This window comes from Salarias fasciatus, chromosome 23 (assembly GCF_902148845.1).
Source record: "Salarias fasciatus chromosome 23, fSalaFa1.1, whole genome shotgun sequence".
NCBI lineage: Eukaryota > Metazoa > Chordata > Actinopteri > Blenniiformes > Blenniidae > Salarias > Salarias fasciatus.
The window spans coordinates 11,091,565-11,105,980 of NC_043766.1; the positions used below are offsets into that span (position 1 = coordinate 11,091,565).

The 14,416-nt window shown below is 39.0% G+C and overlaps 1 protein-coding gene across 1 annotated transcript in view; it reads left to right on the top strand.

The window, feature by feature from the left end:
- The first annotated feature begins 8,398 nt into the window (after nucleotides 1-8,398).
- The window catches only part of LOC115381689 (contactin-associated protein-like 4), a 104,453-nt gene continuing 98,435 nt past the window's right edge, over nucleotides 8,399-14,416 (top strand). Inside the window, exon 1 of the mRNA XM_030083245.1 lies at nucleotides 8,399-8,561. Coding sequence (XP_029939105.1) covers nucleotides 8,477-8,561 — 85 coding nt within the window. The 5' untranslated portion in view covers nucleotides 8,399-8,476. The remainder of the gene's footprint in view (nucleotides 8,562-14,416) is intronic.

The following is a 14,416-nucleotide window of genomic DNA, read 5'->3' on the forward strand; positions in this document are numbered from 1 at the left end:
ATCAGGTAGGATGGTTTTCCTCAGCCCTCTCCTTTTTCACGTCAAATGACAGATAAATCATTGTGGTCAGACTATAAAATTTTTGTTACATCTGATCATGAAGCAGAAGACCAGAAGTCCTCTTTGTCTAGAGGAACATTTCCAAAGGCCAAACACTCTTTTGTTTGTCTTATCTGGTGAAGCATCATCCTCCATTAGACTGACTGTCTTCACATGTTTCCACCGGCAGAGCCCAGGTTCACCAGGACGGCCTTATAGTGATTCCTTTTCACCTCTTTCATGTTGCTCCTGTCCCTTACAGGTGTCAATTTTGGCTTCTGATCACGTCTGCTAGATTTTCCGCAGTGCTGAACATCTTGTATTTATTTTAATGATATTTTGCACTGTGGCCATTGAAAGTCAAAAACATGTAGACATGAGATTGCGACCTTTTCCTGACTTGTGAGCAGCCACTGTGTGCACCTGCAGGTCTTCAGTGATCACCTTTAACCATGACTGTCTACTAACTAACTGCAGAGAGCTGCTGTATTTCACAATGAATTGATTAAAACTGGTTTTCCCACTGACTGTGATAGTTGTCAAAGGGCATGAAGAATTTTGGACATGTCACTTTTTGTTCAGATGTGAATAAGAAGGGAGATTTTTTTCCCCCCACATTGATGCTTCTTGTACACTGTCTTATTATCTTTTGGGAGGCACCTGAATCATTTCTGGTCAATGAAAACCTGTCTGGATGAATAAAATAAACTTTAAATCAAAACTTGGCGAATTAATGATTTTGGGCTTAACCGTTTGTTCAAACCTAACAGATTCTCACTATTGCTAAAAAAAAAAAAGGGTAGACCATATATTAACCTTTTGCATAAAGCAAGTTTTCATTCTGTCAAAAAAAAAATCAGTCTTTATGTTTTACTTTTAAAATGAGAATTGACCTTCCCAATAAAAATGCAATAGGCAACATTTCCATGTAGAAAACATGAATTTGTTCTAAGATGGGAGATGATAGCAGCTTCTTTCAGTCAGACACTGCACAAGGTTTCATAATATTAACTGCTACTTTCCCACTTTTGCATTTTTTCACTGGGGCTTATTACTAATCCGAAAAGCTTTGTCTTTTTTGCTTCTGCTCACTGAGGTTTGAGTCTGACTGTCCCGCCAGAGCAGTTCTGCCTCTGAGTGTTAGCATTCCTCAACAGAGAGACACTTCATTGATCCCATGGGAAATTTAGGCATCTATAAAATGCCATTCTGCAGTACACATACCTATACAAATGGGTTAATTCCCCCAAAATTTGACATCTAGCTAGCTTTATACTCTGGCCACAGAGTTTTCATCAACAGGATTGAGATCTGCTTTCATTGGATCAAGCACACTGATGTAAAAATGTTCCCAAATCACTTGCGTTCTAGATTTCCCTTCCACACTGATCTTTCGCACAATTGACTGTGAAGACAGTGTTTTGCTTTTGCCCTCTTAAAAACACACACACACACACGAAGAATGATGGTGCAAATAATTTGTGCTCCCACCTATGTGCAGCGTCAAAGCAAAGTATTATCAAAATGAGAGGAAACTTGAAAATTTCACATAATCAATAATATTCAAAGAAATGCTATCTGGATAGTAGCTGATCAAAAATGCATATTTTTCTTGTTCAGATATATACACTTTAGTATAGTGGCAGATATTTGATTGAGACTTTCATGTTAACAGTGACCAAACAAGCCAGGTTTGGATCTTTATTCATAAATATTAAACGTGATTTTTCCAAATCCAATTTTCTTAAACTTTCAGTGTACTAGGAAATTGTAACTACCGTTGAAGTGCACACTGCCACCTACTGTGAAAAAACTATAAATCATACTATACTGGCATTTATGGATAAAAACAAAGCATTTCTGGTGATTTTTTTTATATCCTCTACTTCTTCCATTTCTTATTTTCTTTTGAGCTATAACCACATTTGCTGGACCTTTAAATAGATCAAGCCTCTTGGGCTCGGGTAATAAATCAAATTATTTTTTTTTTATTTATTTAATTTTAAATGAAGTATTAAGTGCATATATGGGAAATTAACACAAACATACAAACAAATTGAAACAAAAAAAAAGTTTGTTCTTTTTTCAAGACAATGTTCTCTATCACAAGATGTGGTCCTGTCACATCTCTGTCCTAATGGGACACTTTTTAAATGTCTTTATTTATTTTGAAGTTGTGAATCAGAGAACACTCTGAAAACCAAATAAATACGATCATTTGGTTTCTTCATCATCACCTGTCTGAAACGGAGTAGAGAAATTTAAATTTGGCAAAAGATTAGACAGAAAATGAACATCAACATAAATTAGTGGGCGTGTGTCTGCAAGCTTGACCTAACTGATTAAACAATAAACATGTCCTGCAGTGACAGTGGATGAGCTCCATGTCAGCTCTCTCTCTCTCATCAGTGATGGTCTGTCACACTTGTCCACTTCATATTTTAATAAAACATGCATAGAAAATACAGCTTTTGCAGAATATATTCATTAAGACACAAAGTAAGTAACAATCTTTGTATTCAACAACAACACATTAAAAAAAGAAGAACACAATCAAACCTGAATGGAATAGTTATTTGAAGAGTGATAATCAAAAGACATCTGTGAGAGCAGGCTGAAATAACATGACACATTTTTTGCAATATGCCATAGATTACATTTTCTTGCACCTCCGGTGCAGAAGGGTTTTACGTACTGTGTGATTGTGAAGCAATTTCATCAGATCTCTCAGATTGGCAACAAATAATCAAAAGAACAAACAGTATCATTCAAATGTTCATTTTGCGCGGCGCAAAAGGCTAAGGAAGCGACTGCATTGACAGCGTAAAGTTTCCCTTCATGGCACAAGGACCTGCAGAAAAAACAGAGTTTATTTCAACCATCTACATGGTTAGAGATGTGTTTAAGTGTTTCTCACAAAACAAGACAATATGTGCAGCGTGGACAAAGGCTGGTAAAGGCAGAGGATGAAGGAACAAGATGCAGACAGGGAACACATGAGGATGTAGGTTTTCTCTACCATTTTCAAATAGCTGGAAACACACACACACACACACACACAAAACTAAACATTTAATACAAGATGTGTTTTCAAATATTTGGAGATATTTCAACTTTAATATGAATATCAGAATGAAAGCAACATTCAATCTGTAGATGTACTTGTGCTTAACTTTGTGAAAGATCTGACAGATTCCCTGTTGCACACCCAGACATCATGGGCTGCAGAAGACACCTTACTGGAGAGCCAGACAGCGACGGGTGAAGCCATGGATGTGTGTGACAGCTGTTCAACATCCTGTCAGCCTTCTTAAACCCTCTGGAAGCAACATCCTTTTGTTAGGAGGGAGTAGAGCAGAGAATGATGGCGGCTCGGTTATGGAGGTGTTCTTGGCAGAAGCTTTCGATATTTTTGTGGCAGTTCTTTTTGCAACACTCCTTTAATTTACTTGCATAGTTTTCTGTGATTAGCTGCCTAACTCTACTGACACTAGTTTGTTACTGGTTCAAAAGTGAAGAAAACAGTAATTGTTAAAGCTACAGACTTACGGACGAGGCTCTGACAAAGTGTGTTTTGCATCTACTATCATCATGCAATTGATGGAAATGACAATCTTTCTGATTTATTCAGGACATGGCCAGTGTTATCAACTGATATCCTGGTGATTCCTTTGTGTAGCTTTGTTTTCACGCATAGGCTACACCAGAGCTATAATCTATTCAAACACACAACAAGCACACAACACATCCAAGACACTTAGATGTCCCCACATTTAAAATAATTAGATGAAATGAAGAAACATTTTATGGGTATGCCACAATTAGACAAAAGTTATGGCTGATTTAACAGTGCTTATGAAGGAAATCAGTGTAATTCCATGCAGTGTCCGTGAAAGGCATAGTGCACTGTGCGTGTGTGTGCGTGAGTGTTAATGTCTGTCACTCACTTGTTCCTCATCAACCCTCCTTCACTTCACACAAACAGGTGTCTTCTCAAATTCCTGCAGCAAGCCATCATTCCTAACTCTGCATGGTTTGTTGATTATTATCATGCTGCAGCTTCATCAGCGTTGGCAGAGCACTGAATCAGTGAGTAAATGAACCGGGTGCTGTGCAGCTCATTCCGGCTCAACACCAAGGTCTTGTTAGTGTTCATTTGAGGAATACAGTAAAGTGGGAAAATGAGAAAATGAAGCCATGTAGAGTGGATAAAAGCCAAAGCACACCTCTCCGCACCTGTATTATGATACATATGTAAATCACATGCAAATCTCCTTCTGTTTTGCACACTGTGCTTATTTCTAAATTAGTTGGGAGTGATGGATTCCCTGACACTTCTCAGTGGGAAATACTTCTTATGACTTCAACACAAGTCGTTTAAACAGTTAGTTCATCCATAATGTCACTCATCTGGATTGTAGGTTTGGTTATTATAGCAGTGAGACAGTGGGACTGTCAGACAAGGAAACAATCTCATGGATCAGCCGGAGTGAAATGATCCACACTCTGCTGATAAAATTGTTTGTTTGTCTGCAGTCATGTGACCTGAACCCACCGCACAGACACAACCACATCTTTTTTTGAACTGCGCTCATTACAATAACACCCCAGTTTTTCTTACTAGGGTTTTGGCAATGTGAGATATTTGTGAGCAAACATATTATGATAATGAAACAGACGCTTGTGAAATGAGGATACAAATGGAATCTGACTGTATAGGATGATCAAATAAACTCAACATTACCTTCATTTTTTTTAGGATTAAAAAAAATGACCCTCTTTCTGATTTTAACTGCTGAGACAAGAAGGTTGATGGTTTTTATTTGGTCTCAGTGCTTCCACCAGCTTTTCTTCCTTACTTGGTGAAACACTCCAGCTCAACATAATGAATTGACATAAATTGCTTGCATAAAGCAATCAAGAGAGATACACAGGTTAGTAGCGCTGACATTTTGGTGAGCGATGGCAGAGAACAAACAGCAGCAATGCAACTAATTGTTGGTGTGTGCGTGTGTGTGTGTGTGTGTGTGTGTGTGTGTGTGTGTGTGTGTGTGTGTGTGTCCATTTCCCAAGATTAAACCTTTCACTATTTTCCTTGCTTTGTCCTTAGGCATTTTGTTGCATTACTACGTTTTTCAGTCTCTTTGTTGACAGGATGTATCTCTCTGGTGATTGTTGTCATTCAGGTAGTATGCAAGCTTTCAAAGTATAAGCATATTGCTAATAGAACAAATGATCAGCAGCACCTGAACACACTTCACAAGTTAGTAAAAGACCTTCTAGGTTGACCATGAGAACACGCAGCATTTAATTAAAAGTTCACATTTCAGCTCATTCACTGAGTTTTCATAGAAAACAGAGGCTGTTTCCCATCAATGCCTTTTATAGTCCTCCTCAACTGAAATGCAATGGTGTGTGTGTGTGTGTGTGTGTGTGTGTGTGTGTGTGTGTGTGTGTGTGTGTGTGTGTGTGTGTGTGTGTGTGTGTGTGTGTGTGTGTGTGTGTGTGTGTGTGTGTGTGAGACATGTAATCTGTTGCTTACATGCTACCCAGCGCTACCAGTGGGGGGTGGACTTCGTAAAAGCTTAATGTATCTTTTAAAAGAGTAGTTGTTTTCTTTATGTACTGACAACACAAAAAAAAAAAAAAATCTTACCACATTTCTTGTGCTTCGTTTGGATTTGTGTGTAAATTTAGAATTTCTTTTGAAATTACCCTTCTGGGTGCAAGCTTCACTCATTTATCAGCAAAATAAAACCACAGTTCCTGTGAAGCATCTATTAGACAAAGTACATTTGTAAGATTTTCTAGTACTGCAGATGTCACGGGGTAAGTGATCTTTTCATTTGTTTTTGTCTGAAGAACAAGCATGAGTCCGTCTGGGTGGAAAAAAAAAAATCACCTTTTTATCTTTTTGCCAAGTGCTTCTCCTAGACCTCCCGAAAGAGCAGCAGAAAGTAACAATGAGCTAAATTAATCAGGGGCACCTCACAGCTGAGAGCAAAAATCAAGGGTTGAAAACTTGCATAGCAGAAATGCAGCCACACCTACAGTTGAAATTCACCTGGAACAACACAGACTCCGCTGCTGTTTCTATTCTATCTGTTGGAAGGTCAGCCATATGTTTGCCTCTGTGTTTTCAGGGTTTTTTTTTTTAAGTCTACAGTAATTGCGGTCGATGTGAAGTCTTTGGGGAATGAATGCAGATTTGACTGAATGCAAAACACCTAACCTCTGAAATACAAATATCATCCAAAAAATCTATTCTAAAAAGTGGAACCACAAAGAGGACTTGTTGGTTCCCTCAGTAGTCAGAAGGTGTATTTATTTGGCTGAAGTGCACTGCAGGTCTGTCCACCCTTGGCTTAGTTTTGTCCCTCAATCAGTTGCCTCTTGTCAATTCACTTGTCATTTTATGTCAACCACAAAAACATTTAAAGCAGCACTTGTCCAGAAAACCCAAGGACAGCATTGCAGTCCCTAAAGAATGTAAATTAATTATTTTTTTCTTCCTTTTGAAGAGATTATGACCTTCAAGGGTTTAGTGCTCTTGGCCTTTTTACTGAGCTACGCATTCAGCAATTTTCTCAATACAAATTGGATGCATGCAAGATCATTTTCAAATTGCAATTAGTGTGCACTACTACTACTTCTTGATTATTGCACCTGCTTATCACAAAACGTTTAGATTTTTTATTTTTATTTTTACTTTTGTTCGAGTTGCCTGTGTGTATTGTGCATTTATTTCCTAAATGTGTTGCTCTGCCTTTTGCTCAAGTAGACTCTCCAGAAGAATGTAAACAACAACAAAAATAAAACACACTGATGAAAGCAATTCTTTTAATTATCGGCATAACCGTTGTTGAGTGTGTTAATCAGACCTTGAGGTAATGACTCTTCTTTGTGTTGTGTATTTAAGTGTAATGGTTGAATATATTCATATATATTTGCAGAACAAACATCACCATTTATTCCAAATCTTTGCAGTGAATGCAATAAATGGTTTTATGTTAAGATATTAACACATTGTGACATGTCCTCACTGCTTTTCAGTGAGCCAGTAATAAATTTTAGATGTCCTCTACTCATAAATGTTCTTCAATATAATGTCACTTGGATGCTTGACCTCTGTGTAGAATGATGTCCATTCTGTGCAGACTTTGTCACTGAAAGACACATTAATCTCCCACAAAAGGGCAAACTTTGTCATAAGCTTAAACCTCAGAAGGATCAGATTTTCAACTGCATAAGCTGTTGTTTTCAGAAAAATAGGAAAAAACATTATTTGTATCCCTCTTTTCACAAACAGGTGTGCTATGTGTTTTGCACAGTGTCTTCTCAGCTGCTCTCTTTCTCCAGGGGTTCAGATAGCAAATTGCACCAAATACTTCTCTATAGTTTTTACTGTGGATGTCTTGCTGTGAAACCAGAATCTGAACTCATGTCTCTCACACACACAAGTGAAATAAAATGATGAATTTACATAAGAGATCTATGAAAAACAGACACAATATACAGTATAGGGTGCAGATCTTGTTCATACAGCCGACTGAAAAGCCTGAGGGGTATAGCAGCTATTTAAATCCCCAGTCCACATCATCATCTGACATATGAAAGCAGACATATATTTCCAGTTTGCCTGTCACATCCATAAAGGCTCAACCGAAGTTTAGATGATGGCCTGCACTGTAGGCAAATCCCTGAGATAATGGGAGAAAAGAAATGGAGTTGTATGGGTCTGGTAAGATAAACAGCTGATGCCAGTCATTATTTAAAGCTTCCAGTTGAAGCTGCAGTCTGCATTTTCATCACTTGAGGATGGTCCCCAATTTCACCTCTGCCTCTGATGTGGGTGTGTTTACTGGCTGCCGGGCTCCATTGTTTTTTCAAGTTTCAATTTGGAAGCCCCCCACTTCATAATCACCTATCAGGTTTATACTGTGCGTCTGGAGTCATTCAGAGAAACAGTCAAAGCTGCATTGATGTCAGATCACCATGACCTTTTAACATGCAGCTACCTCTAACTTAAAAAAGCCACGTGCGCTGGAGTGAAACCAAGTAGTTCCCTCCAGAATCTCAGAGAGAGAGAGAGAGGGAGAGAGAGAGGGAGAGAGAGAGAGCTGAACTCGTACCCGCGACAGTCTCATAAAAGCCCTGCTTCCTGTCTTTCTCCCACTTCTTCCTCCACCACTCAACGGAGGGAAGGCGGCGTGAGATCGTCTTCTCTGCCCCCGCAGGATCCCCGCCTGGCTCCGCACGCACTGTGGCGGCAGGGCGACCGCAGCGCGGCGCACCGGAGCACCGGAGCGGCGCTGGAGGAGAGCGCAGCAGAGGAGCGCACAGGAGTGGAGGAGAGGAGGAGAGGAGAGGAGAAAACGACGGACTGTCCCCTCTCCGACTGGCGGGATTGTAGTCAGCACCAGCCCGTGGCTTCAACATGCCTGTGGGGACTAAAGGACTGAGTGGGATTACTGCGCTGATCGCCTGGTGGCTGCTGGGCTCCTGTGGGACAGGTGGAGAAGGTGAGCGGCTCCGCGCGCTTCAGGCGCCGCCAGGCAGGACGGTTCAGAGGCTGGTTTGGCTGAAAGCGACACCCCCCCAGTCTAATATTACACTGGCACATCACTCAGTAAGGGGCATTTACCATAAGCTGTGGGGACATCCTTTCGCTGCCGACACCATGTGTTCATGATTCTCAAGCAGCTAAGTTTTAATGGAAGAGGACAATTATTTAACAAAAATAAAACAAAACAAACAAAAAACAACTTTTAGTTCTTCTCTTCTATGAGTAGAACATTTTAATCACAAAGTATTTGCACTTCAGGACAAATTAAAATGAAATGTTATGAACTACAGTTTTCATAAACTATAATTACATGACTTTACATTAAACAGTAAAAGCACCACACTGGAGAAAATGCACTTTAGTAAAAAAAAAGAAAAAAAAGTCTTAATTGCAACTTAAGCTAGTGAAACCTGATGACTGATGGCTCCTGGCCATCCTTTAAGTATGCCATGGTATCTGTTTTAGTATTGCCTTGCCAATATTTTCAAGCGCATTTTCCAGTTTTCACTCAGTCGCAAAGAAGAGGAGATGAGGCTCTGCAGCTGCAAGTGGATTTTGATCTGCGCTGCGACCTGTTTCTCCAGTTTGGGGCTGAAGAAGCAGCTCCTGCGGTTTATTCAGTGAATTAAACAGTTGGCTGAGTCTGATCCGACCACCACGGGGGCTTGTTTTGAAAGAGAGCGCTTGTCCTCTGGGAATTTATGGCTGTCGAGTAATAAGATATACTGAATCCCACAAGTTGTCTTCTTATTTTAGCTTTTCCATCATTTGATGTTCCCTCACTAGAGAGAAATAGAGAAGAGAAGGCTATCTACGGTCTATCTGCACAGGAGGATGCTGCTTCTCTTGATGATACTTCTTTGACTGTGATTTGATCCTTTGAAAAAATCCTGAAAAGTAGGTTTTGGTATAGGGGTTAGTTTAGAAGGAAATCGCTAAAAAATTTTGCTCATTTCACAAGGAAATTTTTTAAAGTAAAACATATCTCCAACTGCACTCGTCATTTTTTTCTGCAGTTATTGAGTGTCTGAATGTACATTGGATTGATTAGATGTCTCAGCAGAGATTTTGAAGGACTCATTCCTTATCGTCATAGCATGATGCTTGATTTTAACTGCAAAATACTTATCACTGTGCTGCAACTGTTCAGTAGCTGGAGAAACACAGATGGCAAGAATACACCATACTGTCAGTTTTCACTAACAGTGGTACTGAATTGGTATTTCACAAGAATATTGCACAAAATCCTGACAAAATTTGCATTGAAATTGACCTGGGGATCAAATGCATGTCATGCAAGAAGCATGAGGCAGCTGGTTCTTGATCATATGAATACAGGGTCTTTCCAGTGTAACAACCTTCTTCATCTGTCTTTCTCCATTAATTTTTATAAGACATCAATCAGAGTGGAGCTCATAAAAAAAAAAAAAAAGCAGTGCTGCTGGATCTGGGTTCCAATATCAGACTGACAGGCTGAAGGCTCTGTTCTTCCTTTGTTAAAATTTGTATTTGTGAAAATTTTGCAACAGACAAAAGTTAGTTCAAAATTCAAATGTCAGTTTTGCTTGGTTGGTTGTTGTGAAATCCTGAACTCCTGGAATGTTTTGAGATATTTTTGAAACATATTTATGAATTCTGGATGAAATTAGTTGCAGCCTATTGAGGTACAGGAATATCACTACTGTACTGATAACCTAAATAACGACAATTCCTGTTCACATAATGACCCACAAGTATCGGGAGCTCTTCTACATATAAATACATATAAATATAAATCTATTAGGGTTATTCACATATCAGTAGATGAAGAGAAAGACGGGTTTGAGTCGAAGACAGGAAAACGCTGCAGCCACTGTGTATTCTCGGCAGTATTGATTTAAAAAGACAAAAGCTTTACAAAAAAGAACATGTTTATATTATTGATTAAAATTGGCTCAAAGCCAGATGAAACCGAGTTACAACAGGCACAGCAATCCCCTGGTACAAGACCAGCAGGGGACAAACAAAAAACAGGCATCTTTTCTATAACACTACATTGTGTTGTGTTTTCTGCTTTATAATCAGTTGGAGTGTTTATCATCCACATAACAACCTGTCCTCTGGCCAGATTATGCCTCCTAAGCAATAAAAAATGGGTATGGCTCAGTGAAGAACTGTCATATTATTCATACTTTGTACAAGGAAAACGAGAAGTTTCGCTCATTGTCACATTCATCATCTTCTGCAATACTCTCTCTGTCTTAATCAATTAATACACACACTCGTTTGCTCTTCTTAGCTTGCTCTCCTTCATGTTTTTACTGAAGCTGGTTCATCAGAATTAGAAGTGCCTCTGGGTGGTTAAACAGCTTAGGTACTCAGATTTCACCTGCCATTGTAACTGAGAAACTTTAACTTTCTGAAACTCACAGTTCGTATGTTAATTAATACAAAAAGTGCTCTGGCTGATGCACCTCTGCGTTGAATATTTTTGATTACACATCTTTTTTTTCACAGCTGTAAACGGATTGCTCTCATTATGTGGAAAAACAGCTCATCCAAATATTACTCACTCACTGCAGTAATTTGAGTGCAGTGGCTTTTTCTTATCACTGCAATGTATTGACAGATTATTTGTAAAGAAGAACCCATCCCCATACCTCATAGAGCAGCTAAGTTTCAGCTCTTTGAAAATCATCATTTTTTTGGGGCGGCTGTGGTTCAGTGGGGAGAGCAGTCGTCTTGCAATCGGGAGGATGTTAGTTCAGTTCCTGTCTCCCCCTGCCTGCATGTCAAAGTGTCCTTGGGCAAGACACTGAACCCCAAATTGCCCCCAGTGGATGGACTGAGCACCTTGCATGGCAGCTGCCTCCACTGGTGTGTGAATGGGTGAATGTGATAATGCAGTGTAAATCACTTTGGGCTCTGTCAATGCAGTGTAAAAGTGCTATGTAAGTGTAGTCCATTTACCATTTTACCATGTTAAACTGACTGTTGGAAAACAGTGGCAACAATTCTACTGAACCTCCATGATGTTAACTTGAATTAAGCATATTAACTTCAACAATCAAAACTTCTTTAATTTTAGAGGAGAAGTGTTTTATATGTAGTTGCACTGACTGTATAGATAGGTATAGATATTCTGCTCTCTTTTTCACTGTCTGAATGTTCTAACATAACACTGACAAAAAAATACAAGAACTGAAATAAAGCCAGGTCAATTTTCTATATTCAACAGAACAGTAAAACTAATAGTAAAACAGCATGTGGGGGATGTATCAGATTAAAAAGTCTTCATGCAGTATGTAGTAAAACATAGGTTTCATTTTATTTTAACTTGGTTTCAGTTAATTGAAGGGTCACATAAGGTTGATTCAGAAATGTACTGCCAGGTAAAAGTTTTAAAATGAAAACTTAAGTGAAACACCAAAAATGAGACATGGTTTTGGGATAGGAATTTCTGGCACTAATCATCTGACACGATGACCAGAATGTGGGGTTAATACGCGACACTCTCACTGGTGTACAGTGTCACTTGTGTCTCACTTGTTTAACAGCAGGGCAGACCTGAGTAATTTCAAAAAGAGCAGCTCACCCGGTCTGAAGACACAAAACCTGCTAAAATAATGCTGCCGATGTTCAAGTCATAAACTTTGCACACCAGTCCATTCACTCTACTGTGAGTCCATATAAATTTAAAGTTATTCAAGAATTAAGCTACTTTGAATTGGACTAAACCTAAAAAAAAAGAAAAAAAAAAGTTGTTGTTGTTGAACTAAATCCAAGATAGATAGAATCTGGCCCTTCCACACACTTTCCTCATCTTTTTTTTCCTTTCACTTTACTGCCATCTGTTTCACACAAATATATTTCCTTAAAAAATTAAAGAAAACAAAGTCTTGTCCTCAAGTGGTTGCTGCCCTGGTGGTAACAGCAGGGTTAATTTCTGAGTGTTTCATTTCTCATTTGGGTAGGATGTTGGGCCCGGGCTCTGTACACATTTGAGTATTTAACTAGCTGAGGTTGAGCTAGATGCAGGTTTCAGGGGGGAATTAATGGGGTTGTTATTTTCAGAGTGCAGGAAGTTTATCACCTGTATTCTGCAGACAGACAGAGAAAACAGTTGGCTAAAAAATAAAATATGCTGGAAGAGAAGGTGATTTAAATTGGAGCCAAGTTTTCTGCTTCTCGTGGGTATGGCCTTCTCTCTTTCTCTCTCTCTCTTAGAATTTATTACTTTTCAATGAGCTGGTGGTTTGCACTGCGAGAACATAAACCTCTGAATAAAATCAATTTAATGTGAATGTGTGAGACGTTTTCCTGAAAAACTTTTACTGTCTTTCATAGTGAAGGAGTTGGTGTGACCAGACAGTCACCAGTGAGAGAAAAGAGCAAACCAGTGGATTCTTGTTGGTGTTTTGTGTTTAGCAGGAGTGCAGCCATGAAAAGTCTTTGATTAAGTCAAGGTTGCATAAAGGTGGTTGTGCCAGCCTGGAGCTGCCAGTCATGAATTTAGATTTAATAATCCAGGGACAAGTAGTTAAGCGATAAAAGTGACAGAGAACTGCAGTCCATCCATCTGCCTTTGTGACCTGAGGGATTTTGTGTTTGCCCAAGGCCAGCTCCCCAGCGGACATCTGCCTCCCTAAAAACAGACTCATTCATCAAATGGCCCCGTCATAATATCGGATGACTTGTTATCAGTCCAAGAATCAGCCACATTCTGCTGAGGTCACTATTCACTGTCACCCTCTGAAGCAGCAAGAAAATAGAAACTAAAGGCATCAGCTATTGGTGAAACGCATCGTGTGCTAATGCTGAGTGACATGTTCAACTGTAAGTTATTTGCTTGTTTATGACTGCCTGTGAGTGCCTATAAGCATTTCTCTCAGTACCCAGTTTTCTTTATCTTTTTCAGACTGTAAGGGATATCACTGATCACATTAAAGTATCTGGGGGAATTATGTTACTATTGGAAAGTTCAGAAGGATGTTTTAAAAGGAAAAAAATAATAATGAGGAAATATGCATCTTTTTACTGTAAATACTGTGGTGCTGGGTAACTTCAAAACTGTTGTACACTGATTATAAAAGTGGAATACATCTAAGCACACTTTATGAATTCAAAGCTCTCAGTTGTATCTTAACTGACAGATGGAGTATGCTTGGTTTCAATGAGTTGTAGATGTTCGTTTCCTCAGAGCATTTTAAGGACCCTTCATCTATCTTGGCACAGTTCCACTACAAATTAACTCTGTCGATGAGATCTGATCTGATCAAAAAGCTTCAGAAAAGCAACACGATGGACCATGTGGCAAGATTGTTCTGTTAGCTGCTTTCTCTAAATACAAAAAAACTCTTTGAGCCTTATAAAAAAAAATCCTTAATCATAGGTTTTTAGGAACAAAAGATGTTTCAGCGCATAAGAGAGCCTGAATGAAGCAGAGTAGTGATGGCTCAGTAACAAAGTTATGTTTTCGATTTTGATTGCAAAAAGATTTCAAAGAAGCACTTATTTAGCAACAATGAAAGATTTTGGAGATTTTATGCATGGATCAAATATTACAAAGAAGAGTTAACATTTGTTCTATATACAGTCTGGGAATCAGACTCGTCTGACCGCACCATAAAGTAAGGGAGCAGCGGAATAAAGGTCAGGAAGGGGCTAGGGTTATGAGCAAAATGCAAGAACAATTATGGGATTTAGTCTGAGAATTTGCATGTAATGTTATGAAATAATGCAATTCACTTTCTTACCAACCATGGCACTGGCTGGTAGAGACAGTTAAAGCAAACAGCACTAACTTGCATGTATGTGTTGCATCATACTCAC